Consider the following 21,780-nt stretch of genomic DNA (forward strand, 5'->3'; position numbering starts at 1 on the left):
CTTCGTGGTCAGAAAAGATGGTTGGTATGATTTCAATCTTGGTGTATCTGTTGATGTTTGTCTTGTGCCCCAGTATGTGATCGATCCTGGAGAATGATCCGTGTGCGCTTGAGAAAAATGTGTACTCCGTTTTTTTTGGGTTTAGTGTTCTATAGATGTCTGTTAAGCCCAAATGCTCTAGGTCCTTATTTAGAGCTTTAGTTTCTTTACTTATTTTTTGTCTTGTTGATCTATCCATTGTTGATAGTGGTGTGTTGAAGTCTCCCACTACGTATGTGTTTTCTCTGATGTCTGTTTTCAGAGAGGACAACAGTTGTCTGATATATTTTGGTGCTCTTTCGTTTGGTGAGTATATGTTAATGAGTGTTATTTCTTCTTGAAGTATTGTCCCCTTAATCATAATGTAGTGACCATTGGGGTCTCTTTTTATTTTTTTGAGTTTGAAGTCTGTTTTATCTGATATAAGTATAGCTGTTCCTGCTTTCTTTTTTGGCCCATTTGCTTGTAGGATTGTTTTCCATCCTTTGACTTTGAGCCTATTTTTCTTTTGTAGCTAAATGTGTTTCCTGGAGACAGCAAAAGGTTGGGTTTTGTTTCTTAATCCAGGCTGCAACTCTGTGTCTTTTTATTGAAGAGTTTAGTCCATTTACATTTAGAGTTAATATTGATATGTTAGCATCTGTATTTGCCATTATGTTTGTCTTTCCTTTGATTTTATTTATTCTTTTAATAACTTTTTTTTTTTTGGTCTTCTTTCGTTGTTATTCGTCCCTCTGAGGTTCTGGCTTTAGGATTCCTTGTAGTATTTTTTGGAGTGGGGGTTTAGTCGCAATGAAATTCCGGAGTTTCTCTTTGTCTGGGAAGGTCCATATTCTTTCTTCATGGAGGAAAGAGAGCTTTGCGGGATAGAGTATTCTTGGTTGGCATCTGTTTTCTTGGAGTCTGTTGACTATGTCCCTCCACTCTTCCTTGCCCGTAGTGTTTCTTCAGAGAAGTCTGATGTCAGCCTGATTGGTTTTCCTTTGAATGTTATCTGTTTCTTCCCTCTTGTCAGCTTCATTATTTTTTCCTTGTCCTGGATTCTTGGGAGCTTTACTATTATGTGTCTTGCTGTGTTTTTCCTTTCGTCGTGGAAGTTTGGTGTTCTTCTTGCTTCTTGTATATCAATTTTCAGCTCCTTCTTCTCATTTGGGAAGTTCTCTTCAATTATATCCATGAATATTTTCTCTGTTCCTACATCTCTCTCCTCTCCTTCTGGAATTCCTATAACTCTTATATTTCCTTTCCTCATGGAGTCAGATAGTTCCCGAAGTCTTTCTTCATTCTTTTTCCTTCGTACTTCTCTTTCCTTTTCTGTTTTGGTTCTTTTTATTTCTGTGTCTTCAAGATTACTTATTCGTTCTTCCATTTCATCTATTCTGCTTTCATTGCTTTTCCCAGAGTTCTTTAGTTCCTCCATTAATTCTTTGATCTCCTGCATTTCTCTTACTTCCCTCTTTAGGGACTCAATTTCCTTCTTCTGATCTATCACTTTTTTAATCATGGCAATTTTAAATTCTCTTTCTGGAAGGCTCAGAAGTTCTTCCAAGTTGCTGTCGTTGCAATCTGGGGAGTGGTTTTCTTTTTGTGGTGTGCTTCTTTCCTGAGGAGTTTTTAGGTTGCGTGTGGTTCTTCTACTCCCTACTGTCTGTTTTCTAATTTGTCGTATGCGTTGGGACACTGTGTTGCTCGGACTGACTGACATCTTGGGTGAACTTCTCCGCTCCCCTCTGGCTCTTCCAGGAGCCATCTCTGTCTTCTGGGGGAGCTTTCTGCTGGTTTTAGGCAGTTTTTACTGAAGAAATGTCCCTGTTCTCAAATGGCGAAGCGGGATGCAGTCCCTGCGCCTCCGGTTTCAGGCACACTCTTCTGCACACCCGGTCTGCCCCGGACGTGGGTGCCTGCTCCCTCTGTGGGCTCAGACTGCTGGTCGGAAGGGGCCTGGCGTGGAATAACTTCCCGGCTGGCCACTGGGTCCTCCAGAAACCTTCTGCCCTTTTCAAGCAGTCTTAAGAAATGTCCTGTTTTATAGGGTGTTAGTGACTTTTTTTTCCTGGTCGCTAGGTGGCGCCAGAGATCTCTCCTGGAGCCCTTGGGGGGCTGTTTTTCGCCTCCCCCCACCCCGTGGGACAGAGAACAGAGCGGGAATGGTAGGGTACACCTCAACAGCTTTGGGGTGCTGTGTCTGCCTTGTGCCCCACTGTCGTGGAGAAACCACGCCCCGAATTTTCGTGCCCCGGGTCTCAGTTCAAAGCCCTCAGTTCCAGGAAGCGGGCTGTAGCCCAGTTCAGTGGCGCGGGAATGGCGCCTTTTGCACCGCTCCCGTGCCTGGGCGCCTGGTTCCTGCTCACTCAGGGAGGGACCTTCACCTCAGTGAGGACCTCCGCGCGTCTCCCCGCAAGCCTAGGTCGTCTCCCCGCAAGCCTAGGTCGCAGGCGCGGGGACCTGGGCAGCCGCGATCCAGGTCTGCACTTGCTTTTCAAGCGTGCTGAGCGAGCCGCTTTCCCGCGCCAGCTTACCGGCAGCCCGGGCTGTGTGCGCGTCTCCCGGGGTCTTTGTTCTTCTCTAATGGCGCCCGGAGCCGTTTGCTCGCCGCCGCGGCGAATCCTGCAGGGTTCGCCTCAGCTCCCGTTCACGGGGTGTGGTGGCTGCAATAGTTCCTTTCCACTCACGGTCCCGCTTGCTAAGTCGTTTGTTCTTGTTGGCCGTTTTGGTTTGTTGTTTCCTCCTCTCTGCCGGTCGGAGAGTGCCACCTCTGTGGGCGGGGGAGGGGAGCAGGGTTCTGCGCTTCCCTCCCTTCTAGTCCTCTTTTATGGCCAGTTTCTTCTTCGGGCAGTTCGCTGGCGTCACCAGTTTATCTTCCGTGTCCCAGTTCTCACTGGGACCTGCCGCTTTTCCTCCCTATTCACTTTTTTTAATGGGAGATCTTACTCGCAGCGTCTCCTCGCCGCCATGTTGCTCCGCCAGATGTAGAATAAAATTTATGAAGAAAACACATTTTCTTAACTTTGCTGATGATTAAGTTTAGACATGTATTCTAAAGAAAAAAACAGTTATTGCCACTTATTCAGAGGTATAACATCTGCATGGAGATGAGCTGCATTATACTTTTAAACCCCTGAGACAAGTGATTTACTTACGCCTTTACTCATTTATCTTTTCATAGATGCCATTTATTAATGCTGGATACTAATTTTGGAGAAATTGTGTCTTTTTTTTAGATTATTTATGCACACGAGAGCTGGGGTAGAGGCCAGAGGTGCCGGGGGTGAGAGGATTCTCCAGAGACAGAGTAGGGAGCAGAACAGGTGGAGTAACTGAAATCCACTGCTGAGGGGAGCAACACATGAGACAGCAGAGGTCTTGCTGTGCTGTGTGATCAGCTCCCTGGCCGGGGATTGAATTCGTGCCGCAGTAGCTGTGGGTTGATTCACAGTGCTGATGCTTAGCCCTCGCCAGCAGGGAAACCCCAGAAATTGTATCTTTCAAATGTGCTCAATTTATTCCCAGAGTTTTAACATCTTGAGATTAAAAATGAAAGATAAAAGGCATTTTTTGGATATTTTTTAGTGTGTTACTTTTTGTCTCCTTGAATTATATTTACTTAAAGTGTGGTTTTCAGGGCATCTGTGGTGGCATAGGGATTAAATCTCAGTTATCTCACTGCTAAGGCCTGAGTTTGATCCCCAGCCATGAAGCTGACCCGCACAGGATGCAGCAGACCTCTCTTATATTGCCTCCTGCTCCCCTTAGCAGTGGATTTCAGTGAATCCACCTGTTCGTCTCCCTTCTCTGTCTCTATTGAGTCCTCTCACACTCCCATCCTTCTACCCTAATTCTTCTATCCCAAAAATAAAGTGTGGGTTCCAAATGATAATGGGTATAAGATTCACTGTCAATGTTTGCTAAAATGAAGATTCTCCTAGGCCTTACCTCTGAGGTTTTTAATTCAGAATACTGGAAATCTACCTTTTCAATGATACCCCATACAATTTTGATACGGGAAAAGCACTTTTTATCCATCCATGTCAATTACTCATCCACATCAACACATGTGTGAATAGATTAATGTACTACAAGATTTCTGAAAAGATGTTGTGATATCAAATGTCCTATTAATTGAGGTATTTATGAAAAGAACTTTGTAAAGTAACATGCTTAACCTTAGTTATTTTTAAATGTTGATTGTCATTATTCTGTTTTGAAGCAAGCTGGCTGTGACCATGTGTTGAACTCCAAGGCCAAGAGAGACAAATGTGGAGTGTGTGGTGGGGACAACTCTTCATGCAGGACCATGGCAGGCGTCTTCAATAGCGCTCATTATGGTAATCTGTGTATTTGTTTCCACTTTTCCCTTTCATTTGCCATGATGGAGTATATCGTGAAGGTATAATAGCAATGACTTATTATTTTTACTTCTCTAAAGTTCAGCTCCATAGTTCAAATAATTGCTAAATAAGAATTTCCTAAATACAAAAATTAAATGGTCTATCACATGTAAAGTACATTAGTAAATTCACTGCTCTTTGACAATTATTTATTAATAGTTCCCCATAATGAATGAAGTGTTTTTATTGTTCTTGTAATATGAAATGTATATATTTATTATTTTTTCCTGGAAACTCCTTGCAATATTTATCATCCTTTGAAATTCTTTTTTCTTTTGATATGGCCTGGCTTATCTGTTCTGTTTACTGTTAATTACATATTGAAAATTATCAAAGATAAAGAATGAAATCACTAATTTAAAAATTGATTGAAATTATCATGATGTTTGATTTTTCCAGGTAGAATCTGAATTGATGTATTGATATTTGACCATTTTTTTCAAAATTGTTACAAGAATATAATATAGCAGATATTTTCCATTTTAAAATTTTCTAGGAAATCATTTTTTCCTTTTATGGTAATAAAAATATTCCTTGCAACCTTCCTTGATCAACAATAATGTATTTTTTAAAATTTTATTTATTTATTTTAAACATTTATTTATGCATACAAGAACTGGGGTACAGATCAAAGGCATGGAGGGGGCTGGTGAGAGGATTCACCAGAGACAGAGTGGGGAACAGAACAGTCAGACTGGCTGAAATACACTGGTGAGGGGAGCAGCGGGTAAAACAGAAGAGGTCTGCGCCATGTGGGTAGCTCCCTGGCCATCCGGGATTGAACTTGTGCTGCAGAAGCTGTGGATAGCTTCACAGGGCTGTGCTTAATCCCTTGTGCCACCAGGGAGGCCGTAATAATGTATTTTTTAGAGTCCTGTTGTTCAGTTTCATTTTTTAGAGTCCTGTTGTTCAATTTTTGTGTTCACGTGTTCAGTTGTATTAATTCCTACAGTGAAATCAGTTTGAATAAAACACTATTTATATTTCTATCTGTGTAAAAGTATACTGCATTTCATAATTTGCTGATGGTTATCAATCTTAATTACTGGGTGATTTAACATATTATTTTTCTACTTGTTTTTATTATTTCCTGAGAGCCACATACATTCGCTCCATTATAACCAATGGTGCATATTTATCTGTATCAAGCAAAGATTTTTTTTACTGTATAAATCCACACATACTGAATCAAATATTTAAACTTTCCACAATTGTAGTACGAATTAATTGCTTGGCAGATAGAAAAAAGTTAAACCTTTGCAAAGTCTGAATGAAATGCTGCCCCCTGGTGGTAGCATTTGTCATGTCACCTTTGCAATTAATTGTTGATTGGTCACCTCTAACAACTATAATGTAGTATGTGCAAATTCATCAAACATTCAACAATAAAAATACATTATTGTTGATCAGTTCCTTTAAAGAGATATTAATAAATTAAGGCTGCTCTAAAAACCTTCAAGATAATTTCACATCAGGGTTGCAAACTAAGTTCTTGTAAATCCCCCTTTTCCTACATTTTTTCGATATTTATCAATGTTAGTATATAAGAAAAATTACAGCTCCTTTTTCAATTTTTTTAAATAGAAGGGAACAATCCTAATAAATATGAAAAAGGTAAAACTTAGAATAATATCATTAGAGCAAGGTTAAATGTTACCTGAATCCTGAGATTATTTGGATAACTATGTTATGTGCATGTTTTTAGTTTGGAGAAAACATTCTTCTTTAACACATATTTTATGTGGCAGTTCCTCATCTTTTGAGCAGTACTCACAAAATGGAAATAATATTTTCATTTTTCTCAAACTAACTTTTTGTTTTCCTCATGACAAGTTCGTTAGTAGACTTTTAACAGCTATGTGAAAGGGATTCCTATGTAGATTCCTGCTTATACTATAAGCTAAAAGCTTAAGAAAATATCTTTCTCATTAATATTGATTATTTTTCTGTTCACTGAGTTTTTGTGACTCACAAAGGCCTATTTTAGTAACTCATGGGTTTCTTATAGCACTTGAAAATCTGTTTTTTTTTCCCATTGCAAAGTATAAAATGTAAAAGTATTAGTCAAAATTAAAAATTAACGTGTATTAAATATCTAAGGAACTAAAATACTAGCTTCACTGCCATCCTATATTAGAATTCCAGAAGTAAAAAGAAAAAGACAAACAGAAAATTAGGAAAGGTTGTATCTTAAATGTCCCCAACCCTCTGGTTTTAGGTAATTACCATTTTTTCTCAGTCCTAGAATTTTGTACAAGGCATTGATTCAAGAAGAATAGGCACTATGTCATTTTTTAAAAGATAAAATGAAACTATATCTGACTCTGTTTTTCAGCTTTTCAACGACTCAGCAGTAATAACTCTGGACCATTTGTTTTTTGTTGAACTTAACATATATACAATTATATTGCAGGTTATAACATTGTTGTAAAGATTCCCACAGGAGCAACAAACATTGATATTCTTCAGCACAGCTACTCAGGAAAACCAGAAGATGACAATTACCTTGGTAAACATTTCTAGTAAACAGCAGCCAATATGTAGTTTGTGTCTAATTTCACGGAGGTCTGTGGTTGATGTAAATTCTTGGAAGGCAAGAAGAGCCCCTTGAACAAACATGCAATTTCAGTTCCTGCTGAGTTTAAGTTGTCTGGTTCCCTATATGTGTGTTCTTTCCTTTTTTAAAAAAATATTCTACATATTTTTACATCATTTTTCACTTTTGTACAATGTATGCATTTTCATCTTGGTTATAGTCCCCATACAATTCCTACCACCCATTCACCCTGCCTATACATGTTTTCTTCTCGTGCTATACATAGGTCCTGTTTTTAAAAATATTGAACCAGATTCTGAAAAGTACTTTTAAGAGTTTTGCCGTAAGAGATAACCAAAGATTATATTCAATTGCAAGTTGCATGTGTATTTAGAATAAAATTATTTTATCTAAAATTAATCATTGACCTCTTAGGAACTGAATGTTTTAAATAATTTGCTGAAGTGTTTCTATCATGTAGTAAAAACATTTAAATACATTTTTTTAAGGTCTAACAAAATAGAGCTAAGCTTTTATATTCTTGATTGTTAATGTGAAGGTCACAATATATTATTGTGTAACTATTTCTAGAATATAGGCTTTGTTTACATTGTTACTTTTTAGAAGTTAGCTTTTAGGTTTAAAGAATTTCACATAGTACCAAAGACAAAAAGAATGTTTGACAAACCTTTTGCTTTTGTCTGAGAAACACCTTAAAATTCACTGTAATTCATTAAGCTGGAATAGGTGGTGGCATAGAGCTGATGGAAGATTGCCCTGTTCACATTAATGAAATGTGAAATATTCCTCCTAGGAATAGATGCTTATAACTGGGAATCTGAATTTATAATAAACAACATTTCTTCATAAGGTCCCATATAGAGATTTCCCTTTGGGGTGATGAAAACATTTTAGAACTAAATAGAGATGGTATTTGCACAGCATTATAACTGTTGTAAGTGTATTAAATACTGTGGAATTACTTTATAGTGGTCATGCCAATGCCCCCTCTATAAAAAAATTACACTACAGTAAAATAAAGCTTATTTCCTTACTACTAATTTTCACTTACATTCTTTAATTTCTAATTATTTTCTGTGCTATTGACTGATTTTACTGTTTCATGAACACTATCCTTTTGCAGCATTATCTGACACTCAAGGGAATTTTCTTTTGAATGGAAATTTTGTTGTAAGTATGTCAAAAAAGGAAATCAACATTCAAGGAGCTATTTTTGAATATAGTGGCTCAAACAACTCAATTGAAAGAATTAATAGTACTGATCGACTGGAAGATGAACTTGTTTTGCAGGTAAATTCTCTAAAGTTGATAATAAAATTTGCCCTGACTCATATAGAACTGCGATGGTTAATTTATTTGCATTTATTATTAAATATAAAAGTGAACTAGACCTATGGTGCTGTCATTTGCTATATACATATGTCAAGGTGGGAAGTTGTGTGTCTGAAATATATGCAGTGCTGTAAACCACTGTCTTCAATTAAAAAAATGGTAAATGTAGAAGTAACATGTATGACAACAAATCAGTGTCTTTTCGTGAGGACAAAAGAGTAAGTGGAAATCAGTAAGTTCCTTGGAATCTTTTCCTCAAGTAGTAAGGGAGAAGCTACAAAGAAAATATTCTGCACAGGGCTCATGAGCGTTGTTTTGTTCCACACGGGCTTAATGGCAAACCTTAGTTGGTGTTTCACCACCTGCCTTGACATCATCTAGGACTTTGAGTGTTGAACTTAAATGCAGTCCATATGCAGTTGACTTATCAGTTGAATTACACCTGAAACTTGCATGATGTAATAAACCCAAGTCACTTTGATAGAATTTTTTAAAGACAGAATGCATATTTGGTGAATTAATTGTATGCTCCTTCATATTTTTGAGGTTTTGTGTGTGGGTAATTTATACAACCCTGATGTGCATTATTCCTTTAACATCCCTATGGAAGAGACAAGTGACCTGTTCGTGTGGGATCCATATGGCCCGTGGCAAGACTGCACCAAAATGTGTCAAGGTATATGGGGATGAAATGAAAAAACAAAGTTGGTGCATGCTGGTGTAATTTGGGGTATTTTACAGTCTGCCTTCCAGAATCCTCCCCACTGTCTAAGCAGTATATCACACAGACAGACATGCAAAGTTTTCCTGGCTTTCTTCCCTTCCTACCTTTCTCCCTACTCATTTTTTCTGTTTCTTATATTAATGGTCTCACGTATTGTGTCCTTTTCAGCAGTCCATACTGCTCCTTCCCTTTCACATTCTCAATCTCTTGGTCACACTTACAGCAAGTTTCTCAAACTCCTGTACAATTTTCCAGTGAAATACCTGTCTTCTTGACACCTCCTCTCCAAACATATTTCCAGCAACCTATCTCTTCCATATAGTGTTGGGGTATCAAACATTCTTTGATTCTTTTACTCCCCATCTGTGACCACAGGGAAAATATTTGCCCTGATAGCATGAATAACTGAAAGGATCCTACTAGGAAATGGAAAAGCAGGGAACCACAGTAATGAAAATGAGGAAACTGGAGTCTTTGATCAGACTTTAATCAGAGATACTTAATTGCATTATAATATGTTCTAATCAATAAAAATTTATTGTGGGACTACTTTGTTTCAAACTAAGACCCTGATTCTGCTTTCAAGTCTTAAAGCCTAGTGGACAAAACAGAAGGCATGAGCAAATTACTTTAATTTTAAGTGCTAAGTATAAAGCTATAGGTGTGCTTGGAGACGATCATAGAAAAGGTAGCGGGAACAGTCTATGAAGAGATAAGTTTGAAGACATAGCGAGGTTTGATAGAGTGGAAAAGCTGTTTTCATAGGGACTAGGGAAAAGGTTTGGGAATTTGGGCAGCAGAAGGTCAGAAAAGAGGATGCTTAGCTCATTGTGGAGATGAGCTAAGAGAAGGAGAGTGGCCAGAGGCAGTGACCAGTCACCAGAAATTTGAGGGATAGTCAAATGAACTGACCTCAAAGTGTTAGAGGGATGGTGTCATTCCATTCCAATAAAAAGCATAGACTTGGTCCTATAATATTGGGACAGTGGTTCTAAGGCCCAGGCATTCCTATTGGACAGTATCTCAGTAGGGAGACTGCAGTAGATGATGCAAGGCTGACTGGATGAATGATATCAGTAGAAACAAAGAGCTGGAGTAACACAGAAGGAGAAATTCATTTTGACAGAAAGACCCTGGGTATATTTTCCATAAGAGAATGTGAGTTCTGGGAACTGAGGCCAGCCTTTCAGCTTTGAGTGGGAAAGCTGTTCTGTGTTAATAAAATGGCCAACTAGGAACCAGTCCTAGGAACGAGTGGAGGATCACCCTAAAATGTGGGGAACTCACCAAGCAGACTAAATGGAAGGTTGGACAAGATATGGTGAGAAGGTTGGGGAGACAAACAAGGAGAGGTTTCTAAGCAGCTCTCCAGGGGCCTTCTCCACAGGGCACTATTATTATATTGCCCCTTTCTGAATAACATTTTGATTTCTCTAAAGTTAAATCCAGTCGATGTCATTTGTTTACTTGTTTTTCTGTGTACTGAAAGCTATCTGTCCCCAAAGCAAAAACTTAAAATTTTGTCTTTATAGTCTCAAGAACATTATTTAATCTATTGGTTTTGGTTTTTCTTCCCTTTCACTTCATCTGTTGTTACCATAGCTCTTTTCTCTTGCTCTATTTTGAATTGCTTTTCTAGACCTGCTATATGGTTGTTATTTTGAGATTCCCTTTCATTGTTATCCTGGGAATTCTCTTCAACTTTCTCCAGTGTTGGTTTCCATGTAATTATAAATCCCATGAATTCCACTTTTTGATTTCTTTCCCCACTGGGTAGAACCTGTCATTTTCTTGAAAAAGAAAGGTAATTTTTTGAGCCCTTTAATATCTGAAAATGGCATTTCCCCAAACTTACATTTGATCAGTAGATAGACTAGCGTAAAATTCTAACTTAGATCATGTTCCTTAAAATATTGAAAGCCTTGTCTGATTTCCTGTACTTGTATGTAATACTTTCTTTTCTGGAAGTTTGAGGACTGTTTAATTCAAGAGCTGTGAAATTTCAGAAAAATGTACCTTGATGTGGGTGTTTCTTTCATCTCTTTTAGGATGTTAGGGTGCCATTCTGATTTGGATACATACATCCTTTGTCTTGAGAAATTTCACCACATTATTTTATTTCTTAAATAATTTCCTGATATTAAATTTCCTCCCTTTCTGAGGTTTTTGTTTGGTTGTGTGACTTCCTGGACTGATTATTTTCTTATTTCTTCTCTCAGTTTACATAATTATTTTAATACTTCTTCTTAAAATGTAGCTTTTGTTTCATTAATGCAGTACCTTTTATTATGTATTATGAAGATATTAATCATCATCTTTAAGCTTCTTTCAGTTCCCTGACATACCTGTTTCATTGTAGTTCTATTTTGTTTTCATTCATTTTGGTCTGTGTAAGTGGCTTCCTAAAGTGTCTGCTGAACTTTGCTGGTTGTTCACATTTAAGAATTACTAAGATGCACGTTGAAAGTCCCCTGTGGCTCACACAAATCAAATAGGGGCCTCATTATGAGTATTATCAGTAGCCCTCCCATGTGTCCTATGACGGGGAGCCTTCACTGTCATTGTCAGTTTAACTTTCTTTTGGGGCTGAAAAGTCTCCCAAGAGAGGAATTCTCCCATCTTCTGATGGTTAGTGAGGAAATGGGAAAGTAATATAATTGGTTTGGAACCAGCCAGAAATGAAGAATCCAGTGAGCCTGGATCTTATAATTCAATATGGAGATGTTTACTCAGTCACCCAATTTTCAGTGCAATGCTTCCTCAACTTTCCTTAGTGTCTATACTTCAAGTTCACCTTTTCTGGAGCTGTTCAATATGGTAGTCATTGCCGCATTTTTCTAGGCCATTGAAGCATGCTCTACGTATGAAGTACAAAATGAATTTCGAAGACATTGTAACAAAGTAATATAAAATATATTATCAATTTTTATATTGATACCACACTGAAATGTTCATATTTTGGATATCTCAGGCTAAATACTATTATTAATTTCACCTATATTTTTTTAGTCTATCGATATGGTAGGAAATATACATATGTGGCTCACATTTGGTGTGTAAGGGTGGGAGGCTGATTGTTCTTTGTAAATACTTTCCAGTTAGTTCACCATCTTCTCAGCCTTCCCCTGGCACACTCACCCTGTGGGGAGCTGTTCTTGGATTCTGTGGCAAGAATGATTTGTTTTTTATTCACTTTCCCCCTCCTCAGGCTTAAGTTTCAACTTCCTTGGCTTTTTAAGTAGCTATTTTCATATTTAAAATTTCTTTTTCTGCCTGCTCTGTTTCCTTACTCTCTTTTTTTTTTTTTGTATTTTAGGTATATGCCTTTCCAAAATACCTTATGGTTATTTCAGAGGATATTTAGGAAGGAACAGATAAAAATATAAATTTATTTTAGCTAACTGGAAATAATACAGTTGACCAAGTAGAAATTCGATCATATCCTGACTACTTGAAATTCTTTACTGTCGCCTCATTGCAGAAAATATGTAGTTCACAGTCCGCTCACTCATTATATAACCACTTTTAGATTGCCTTCACTGGGGTTATGTGACATCCAAACAACTGCCAGATCTCTCTGACTTTGAACAAGGATTTATTTCTTACTCCTACTATGTTTTGACTGCAAATTGGCTATGATGCTTCTCCAGTTTGATATCTGTATGCTTGTCATTAAATATTAAAAGACTTTATTTTTAGGGAAGTTTTAGATTTACAGAAAAATTGAGCTGAAAGTACAGAACATTCCCTCCTCCACTTTCCCTATTTAACATCTTGCATTCGTGTGGCACATTTGTTACCACTGATGCTTTATTGTTAACTAAATAATGTCCACACTTTATATTGGGCTTCATTCTTTGTGTTGTACATTGCATTGGGTTTCACAAAAGTATTTTGACATGTATCCAATGTGATGGTATAAAACAAAATCTTTTCACTGTTCCAAAAATCCCTCCCTTTGTTGGGGGGAGAAGGATGTCCTGAACAAACTCCACACATAGGTTTGATGGGCCCAACTTCTACCCTAGACCAAAGAGATCCAAGGCACCAAGGATTACAAATCCCATAGTGCCATAACCACCAAAGGGAGGGTTGCTGGGAACTGAGGGTGGAGTTAAGCAGCCATGTTTGGTTTATAACCAGGCATGTGGCTTTTGGGACCTTTGGTTTTTTGCCGGGCTTCAACATGCTATTGGGGTTCCAGCTCAGCAGAACTGGTAGGACACATTCACCAACTTACCTCTATTTCTCCCTGAGTTATTCCTTTCTTCATTTCCTCTTTTTGTAAATAAACCCTATATTGACCTTTTTGTGTGTGCCTGCAGTTGAATCTCATTATAAATCCCTTTTAAGCATGTGGATGGGGACCCCATAGTCAGGCCACCCCATTTCACATTGGGGTTGCCCTGGAACACCACCATCTTCCTGAAACTGTGACAGCCACTATTCTTTTATTGACTTCTCAAGGCTTTTTCAGTCATGATTCCAAGCTTTATAGATCAGCATCATCCAGGAAAGCCTTTTTTTTAGAGATAGAGGGAAAAGGGGTAAGAAAGCAGGCAGAAGCATGAAGTGCTTGTAAAGCTTCTACTTATAGCTGATGAAGCAATCCCATCCCCTTATGTGAGTTGGTTGATACAAGCTTGATAGCAGTGAGCAGGAGGTTGCTGTAACATTGCAGCAAATGGAGATGTGTGGTTCTTACAGAGAAAAAATGGGAACAGCCATTCAGTCTACTATGTACATCAGCACCAGCCAGGCCACTCAGTTCTCCACTAAGAGTCCCCCATCTAGTTATCATGAATTTCATTCTAGTCCATACTGTCTTACTCTCTTATTCTCTCATTAAACAAACTTTCTAATCTCCCAGGATTCAGTTTATGATAGAAAGTCCTGCTTGACAAGATTAATATTTGAACTTTGTGCTGTGTTGGACTTTTTTGCCAGCTTAACTGAATACTTTGGGCTATTAGCAGAATTAAATAACTATGAAACATCTAATTACATGAATTTTCCTTTAATTTTTAAATTTCATTTGACTTTGGCCAAGGTCTTCATGGAAGGAAAATTACCTGCATCCGCAAGAGTGATCATATGGTCGTGTCTGATCAAAGATGCAACCACCTACCACTTCCACTCTTTGTGACCGAAAACTGCAATATGGACTGTGAACTAAGGTAAAAGAGAAATAATATATACTGTAACCAGTGTATTATAACTAGATTAAAGTGGATAAATAATTTAAAAACCAAAACATCAAGTGCAGGGCCTGCCACAGAGCAGACATGTAAGTAATGTTGATCCTTTGTCCCTGCCATTAATGAATTTCAGACTCACTAATTTATTGTGAAATTCAGTAATTGCTTGGAATTTTCATTCGCACTGTTTGCTGAATGCCAATAGATAGGATTCTATCAGGAAGTGGAAACATTTGTCTGTAAAATATAGGTAAACGCTAATCTGAAAAGCCATGGTTTAAAGATATGAAACAATAAATTTTGTAATATGATTCTGTTGAACTGATGACTCAATAAATTTCTTAAGTTTGTAGATTAGGGAATCAGTAGATTGATTTCTCTGATGACTTGTCAGTATTTTGTCCATTTAACATTAGGAATGTGGTCCTAGCTCATGACAGGGAAGTTTTTTCTGCCAACCTAAATTTGTCATTGGGCTTTTTTAAAATGGGTCTGAGAGTAAAGCTATGGACAGTAACCCCATAGAGCAAGTCAGTTATAACTGCAGTCAGCAAAGATAACCTCATACCATTCGCAGCAAATGGATAGAGTTGGAGGGGATGATGCTCAGTGAAATAAGCCAGAAGGAAAAAGAGAAATATTGGATTATTTCACTTATAGGAGGAATATAGGGGGACCAAATTAAGGGATAAGGAAAAAAAAAGACAAAATACTTGCAGGCAACTATGAATCAGAGACTTTCAGCAGGGGAGGAGAAGAGAAAGGGGCTTAAACAAGGGTGGGAGAAGCACAAGAGACTCTGGTGATGGTTCAGTGGTGACTTGGTGGTAGGAATTTTACAGGGACAGCATCTGACAGGAGAAATCAAACATTGTACAGAAATGAACAAAGATGTAAAATATATATGTGTATATAAAAATGATATAAAAAATCTCTGTATTTATGATGCTGTCTGAAGACATACAGCAAGCACCTAGTGATAGAACTTTGTAAATTGACTCCAGTGTAAATTGCGTTGCAATGGAGTGAGGAACAGTGAAGTATCTAAAATGCTCTTGGGGTGGAAATAAACTCTGTGAACTCTGTTTTTATGCTGGTGTACTCCTGTTATCTGATCAATTGCTTGACTACAGTGGGAATAATTTGACTAAAACCAGTATAAAAATATTTCCCCTGAAATCATGTCTAAAAGTAGATGATGTGAATTAATGAGAGTCTGATGTACTTTACAAAGATCTAGTTTGCCCATCTACAGGCTTTATCTTTATTGATGTAGTCAGATTCCCAGATGTTCCCTCACCATAAATCAAAATCATCTCGGGGATTTCATAGTGAGAGATCCCTGATAGGAAGTCAGATATACTCAGTCACAGTTTAAATCTGCCACGAAGTAATTGAGTAATCTTGATCTAGACCAGTTGGGGGAAGCCTGGGGTTCTTTGTCCTCCACAGTCTTCAACAAATGCAAGGTTGAGGTCAGTGTGTATAGTGCTGGCTCCTTGTCACCAGCCCCAGCTAAATGAGCTCGATTTGTATAGATATGGGGAGGAGGTTAGATTTTCATAAGAAAGATTTCTGACAAAAAGAACCAAGCACTTTATCCATTCAAATATACGGTATCTCTGAACCTCATTTTTAAAAAAGATTTATTTTTATTTATTTGTACTTATAAGAACTGCAGTCTAGGCCAGAGGTGTGGGACATAAGAAGATCACTAGAGACAGAGTGGGGAGCAGAACAGGTGGATCTATGGAAATCCACTGCTGTGGGGAGCAGCAGGTGAGACAGGAGAGGTCTGCTGCACCATGTGGGTTAGCTCCCTGGCTGGGGATCAAACTCCTGCTGCAGTGCCTTGGGACAGTTTGATAGCACTGTCTTTAACCCCTGTGCCACCAGGGAGGCCCCTGAACCTCATTTTCTCATCTCTGAAATAAATGTTTGGGCTATATGATAGTTAAGAACTTTTCATCTATAATTCAGAGATAGGCTACATATTTTCAGATGACTTGTTTATGAACTCTAACAGAATTTTTTGAGTCTTATGCTTTACTGGCTGAGCTAGCTGGGCAGACACCTCTAACAGAATTTTTAAAAATTGAATTGCCTGCATGACATTCTCTGAATTCAGTTACATTGGGTTGTCAGAAAAGTCATGATGCACTTTTGCATAGAAAACTTAGAAAAAATATGCCATGACTTTTCCAACAGCCCCCAATATGTCATATTATTTGGCATGTCTGGTAAGTGTAATAACACCCTTTTTTCTAGGTGGCACATCACTGGCAAAAGTGAATGTTCATCTCACTGCGGTCAAGGTTACAGGTCTTTGGATGTCCGCTGCATGAAATATTCCATCCATAAAGGGCAGACTGTGCCAGTGGATGATCACTACTGTAGAGACCAGCTGAAACCTCCTACCCGAGAACCTTGTCATGGGGACTGTGTTTTACCAAGATGGCATTATTTAGGATGGTCCCAGGTACAAATAAAAAACTTGCTTTAACAAAAGATGCCCTATTGTTTTCTAAAGAAATTTTTACTTCATTCTAAAGTATATTTTGAAATATATTTTCTTTCCATTTATCACCACTTGTTTTGAAAATCAGTGTTCCAGAAGTTGTGGAGGAGGGGAAAGATCTCGAGAGTCTTACTGTATCAATAACTTTGGCCACCGTCTTGCTGACAGAGATTGTCAAGAACTTCCCCGAGTGACGAGAGAGGACTGCAATGAGTTCCCCTGTCCCAGTTGGGCTGCTAGTGAGTGGAGTGAGGTAACCGTAACACACAAGGCTTAGAACTGTTGCAATACTGTGTAGGAAAGCTTTGTTATCTGTGACTTTATGCAATTTAAAAGTATTTTCATTTGGGCCTCTCTGGTGGTGCAGGGGTTAGAGTCTCAGCGCTATCAAGCTGTATCCAACCACTGCTGTCTGAGTTTGATCTCAGCCAGGGAGCTGACCCACATGGCACAGCAGACCTCTCCTGTTTTGCAGGCTGCTCCCCTCAGCAATGGATTTCAGTAGATCCACTTGCTCTGCTCCCCACTCTGTCTGGTGAATCCTCTCACCCTCTACCTCTGGCCGATATCCCAGTTCTTATATGCATACATAAATAAAATAAATCTTTAAAAAAAAACTTATAAAAATTATTTACTTTTATTCTATCATTTTGTAAATAACTTTCATACCAAGGCAATAAATTAAAAATGGTTTGTTCTTAAATTATTGGGAGTGTCTGGCTAACAGTGACATTAACTAGTGTTTGATCCATAGCCAAGTTCACATGAAAGTCCTTGCTTAGTAGCCTGAGATATACTTACTCTGAGATTAGTTTTGTACCTTTGTTCTAATACAGTTGAATATTGCACTGGGATTTGAGCTGCAGAGTTTTGGGTGGCAGATTTGAGTCAGTGAGTATCTCTGCAGCAGTGAAGGGAAAATGTGTTAAGGCATGATCCTGTCACTGAATTTTATTTATTTATTTATTTAAAAATTTATTTATTTATGCATACAAGAAGTGGGGGCAGGTAGGCCAGAGGTGCAGGGGGTTAGAGGGTTCACCAGAGACAGACTGGGGATCAGAACAGGCAGATCTACTGAAATACACTGCTGAGGGGTGCAGTAGGTGAGACAAGAGAGCTCTGCTGCACCATGTGAGTCAGCTCCCTGGCCAGGGTTCAGACTCAGGCTGTAGTGGTGACAGAGCTGAGATTTAACCCCTAGGCCACTGGGGAGGCCCTTGCCACTGTATTTTAATATGCAAGTTGATAATCTTTAATCTTGTAAGTGGCTTGTACTAACTGATACTGAAGATAAATAATGGTTAGTTCTTTCTTACAGTGTCTTGTTACATGTGGAAAAGGAACACATCAACGGCAAGTATGGTGTCAACTGAATGAAGATCATTTGAGTGACAGCTTCTGTGATCCAAGCACCAAACCTGAATCTCTGAGACCATGTGAGCTTCAGACATGTGCTTCCTGGCAAGTAGGACCATGGGGCTCCGTGAGTATAGTATTAGAGTTTTTCTGATTAATCTGTGTTTTCACAATAGCATACAAGTTGTTATATATTCATTCTTTTAGTGAATGCAGCTAAATTTTAGTTGTTTTATTGGGAAAATACCCCTGAAATAAAAACAAGGCTTTATCTACCAAATATTGTTAGTACTGTAATGTTGCTGTGACAATTATATTAACATTGCACTGGAATTTACATTTTTAAAATTAAGGTAACATTGATGTAAAACAATATCTAGACTTCAGGTGTGCAGACTTACAAACCAACAAATGTATATATTATATGATATTTGCTGCCAAAATTTAGTCCCCATTCATCACCAGTTGACACCTTTTACCCAATTTACCCACTTCTTTTCTCTTCTGGTAACAACTGCTGTGTCCTGATATCTGAGTGTTTGTTCTTGTTTTTTTCATTTGTTTTGTTTCTTTACCCATGAGTGGAGTTTCTTTTTCCATCCACTGACTTCACTTAGCATAATGCCTTCGAGATCAACCCATGTTGTCACAAATGGAAGATTTCATCTTTTCGTATAACTGAGCAGCATTCCTGTGTGTGTGTGAGTGTGCGTGTGTGTGTGTGTGTGTGTGTGTGGTGTGTGTGTGTACAGCTCTTCTTCATCCACTCCTTTATCGATGGGCACTTAGGCTGTTTCCAGCTCTTGGCTATTGTGAATAATGCTGTGATGAACCTGGGGTGCAAGATAGCGTCTTCATATTCTTCAGAGAAATACTTGGCGGTGAACTGGCAATGGTATCATATTTCTAGTCTTAATTTCTTTGAGGAATTTCCAGACTGCTTTTCAGACTGGCTGCACCAATTTACATTCCCACAAACAAATTTTATGTTTTCATCTGCTTTGTTTAAACTGTAAATATTTTCATTTTTCTGTATGTTATTCTCTTTACTTTATATAGTATAGCTATTTTTGAGAAGTTTTGCCAAGCAGGCAACTAGAGGATCTCTTTGGTGGCCTAGTGGTTAAGTCTCAGCATTGTCACTGCTATGGCTTCAGTTGGATCCCAGGTCAGGGAGCTGACCCACATACGATGCAGCAGACCTCTCCTGTCTCCCTTGCTGCTCCCCTTAACAGTGGATTTCAGTAGATATTCTTGTTCTGCTTCCCTCTCTGTCTCTGGGAAATTCTCACCCCCCACACCTCTGGCCTACACCCCAGATCTTGTATGCATAAATAAATAAAACAAACAGGTAGCTAGAAATTTGCAGGATAAGCAGGGAGCAGGCTTTTTAAGGGTGGCAGCTTATTTTCCTGTGGAGGTTGGCACCCACTGTTGGTGGGGAACTCATCTTCCCTTTAACTTTGTCAAGTACTCTCATCTATTTAAATTTATTTAGCTAATAAAAGACATACATAAACCAGACAGCTTTTTAAAAGTTTCCCTAAATTTTGCTCACTCTGTTTCCAAACCACCAGGTTTCTGCTATACTGATATTTTCATATTGTAACTTTTTAAAGATATATTAGCATATCCATTTTAACGTTTGTGTTTTATTAATATTGACTAAATATGAAAAAAGGGCCTCCCCGGTGGTGCAGCGGTTGAGCGCTGGGTTGCGAAGCTGCCTGCAGCCTCTGCAGCACCGGTTCCATCCCTGGTTGCTCCCTGGCCACCAGAGGAGGGTCCCACATGGTGCGCAGACCTCTCTTGCCGCCCACTGCTCCCCTCAGCAGTGCGCTTTGGTCCTTCTGCCTGCTCTGCTCCCTGCTCTGGCTCTGGTGAATTTTCTCACCCTCCCACGCTTCTGACTATTCCCAGTGCTTGTAAAAATAAATAAATCAATCTTAAAAAACAAAAAACTACTAGATCTGCATTCTTAAAAAAATATAAAAAATAAATAAATATGAAAAAATATGTGTATTGATTAAATTTGCTCATTTTCAGTCTGGGAGCTGGTGTGAAGGGCTAATAAAAGACCTGCTGAAAGTACACTAAGTGTATTAAAAAAATTGAGGTCATGTATCTTCTACATAGCTGTGGTATTTGATACCTGCCTGTATTCTTTCAGTGCACAGCCACGTGTGGAATTGGGTATCAAGTGCGTGCGGTGAAATGCGTTGCTGAGCAACTGAATACAGTGTTAGATGACAGAGCGTGCCATAGAGCCAGCCGCCCAAGCGACAGGCAGGTAAAAGACACTTCTTTATGGATCATGAACAAAAAGTTTTGAGATTTAGGAGGATTATGTGTGTCAAGACTTTTTCCATATGTATTTCCCCCTAAATTTTTAGATGTGTGTCAGAGAATTTATTGCTTCTAGTTTTGCCAGCTTTATAGATGACAATAATTTTTAGTTCAAAAATTAATTATTTAATTTAAACATTATTTAAAATTTAAAGTTATTTAAATTTAAATTCTTCAATTAGGGCCTCCCCGGTGGCGCAGCAGTTGAGTGCTGGGTTGCAAAGCTGCCCGCGGCCCCTGCGACGCCGGTTCGATCCCCGGCTGCTCCCCGGCCACTGGAGGAGGGTCCCACATGGCGCGCAGACCTCTCCTGCCGCCCGCTGCTCCCCTCAGCAGTGTACTTCGGTCCTTCTGCCTGCTCTGCTTCCCGCTCTGGCTCTGGTGAATTCTCTCACCCTCCCACACTTCTGACTATACCCAGTACATGTATAAACAAAACAAACAAACAAATAAAATAAATAAATAAAAACATGCCTCTATATAAAAAAATAAATAAATAATAAATAAATAAATAAATTCTTTAATTAAAAATTATTTTAAATTAAAATTATTTAATTTAAAAATTAATAATTTTTTCTCTCACTTGAACTGTAGAAGGAGGATCTCTATTACTATGAAAACCACAAACTTGGAAAGTGTGTTGTACTGTTCAAGATTACATTCTGTGTCCATCCAGAATGTTTCTGCTGGCTGGCATTTTGAAGGCCTGGTGCTCTTTTCATTTGCTGTCATCAGAGAGATCCAGTGTTGAAGATTTGGTCTTACTATCCATTTCTGTTCTTTGACAGTACTTCCTACCTTTGAAAAAAGTCTTTATTTGTGATTCAGCATTCATCTATTCTTGAATTAGACATGGAAGGAGAAGTGAAATATAGTATATAGTATAAATCAGAATGTTTAATTAACTGGTGTTTTATGAAAACCATTTTTCTTTTGAATAGGACTGTGTAGTTACTTCCTGCCCAATAATCCCTAAAATCAGGGCCACCTCATTACCAGCTGTTCCCATGGGAATGATGGCACAATGGCGACATGGTTCTTGGACCCCAGTAAGTGAATTACTTCAAGAAATACAGTGTTCTTATTATGAAGGCTCTAGACTTTTTTTTTTTTAAAGATTGCTACAGCTTGCCAAAGTTGAGTTATACATACATTCTTGGATATTTTGATGTTGTGGTAAAGAACACAGGGTTTAGGTTTAGGTAATCTCTAACAGCTAAGTCCTCTTATGTCTTTTAAGACCTGTGTCTTAAAATGGACATAGGACTTTGGGCAAGACATCTACAAAATGGACCTAATTGTGTTTATGTCACATGTTG

General features: G+C 38.5%; 1 protein-coding gene across 3 annotated transcripts in view; it reads left to right on the forward strand.

The window, feature by feature from the left end:
• The window catches only part of ADAMTS20 (ADAM metallopeptidase with thrombospondin type 1 motif 20), a 185,399-nt gene that overhangs the window by 83,646 nt on the left and 79,973 nt on the right, over nt 1–21,780 (forward strand). For all 3 annotated transcript variants that reach the window (XM_037514122.2, XM_054696288.1, XM_037514123.2), the window contains 10 exons: nt 4,247–4,364; nt 6,841–6,936; nt 8,108–8,274; nt 8,863–8,992; nt 14,091–14,217; nt 16,507–16,717; nt 16,845–17,009; nt 18,078–18,242; nt 20,286–20,405; nt 21,403–21,510. In XM_037514122.2, coding sequence (XP_037370019.1) covers nt 4,247–4,364; nt 6,841–6,936; nt 8,108–8,274; nt 8,863–8,992; nt 14,091–14,217; nt 16,507–16,717; nt 16,845–17,009; nt 18,078–18,242; nt 20,286–20,405; nt 21,403–21,510 — 1,407 coding nt within the window. The remainder of the gene's footprint in view (nt 1–4,246; nt 4,365–6,840; nt 6,937–8,107; nt 8,275–8,862; nt 8,993–14,090; nt 14,218–16,506; nt 16,718–16,844; nt 17,010–18,077; nt 18,243–20,285; nt 20,406–21,402; nt 21,511–21,780) is intronic.

Source organism: Talpa occidentalis, unplaced genomic scaffold (genome assembly GCF_014898055.3).
Source record: "Talpa occidentalis isolate TD23 unplaced genomic scaffold, MPIMG_talOcc4v2.1 talOcc4.16, whole genome shotgun sequence".
NCBI lineage: Eukaryota > Metazoa > Chordata > Mammalia > Eulipotyphla > Talpidae > Talpa > Talpa occidentalis.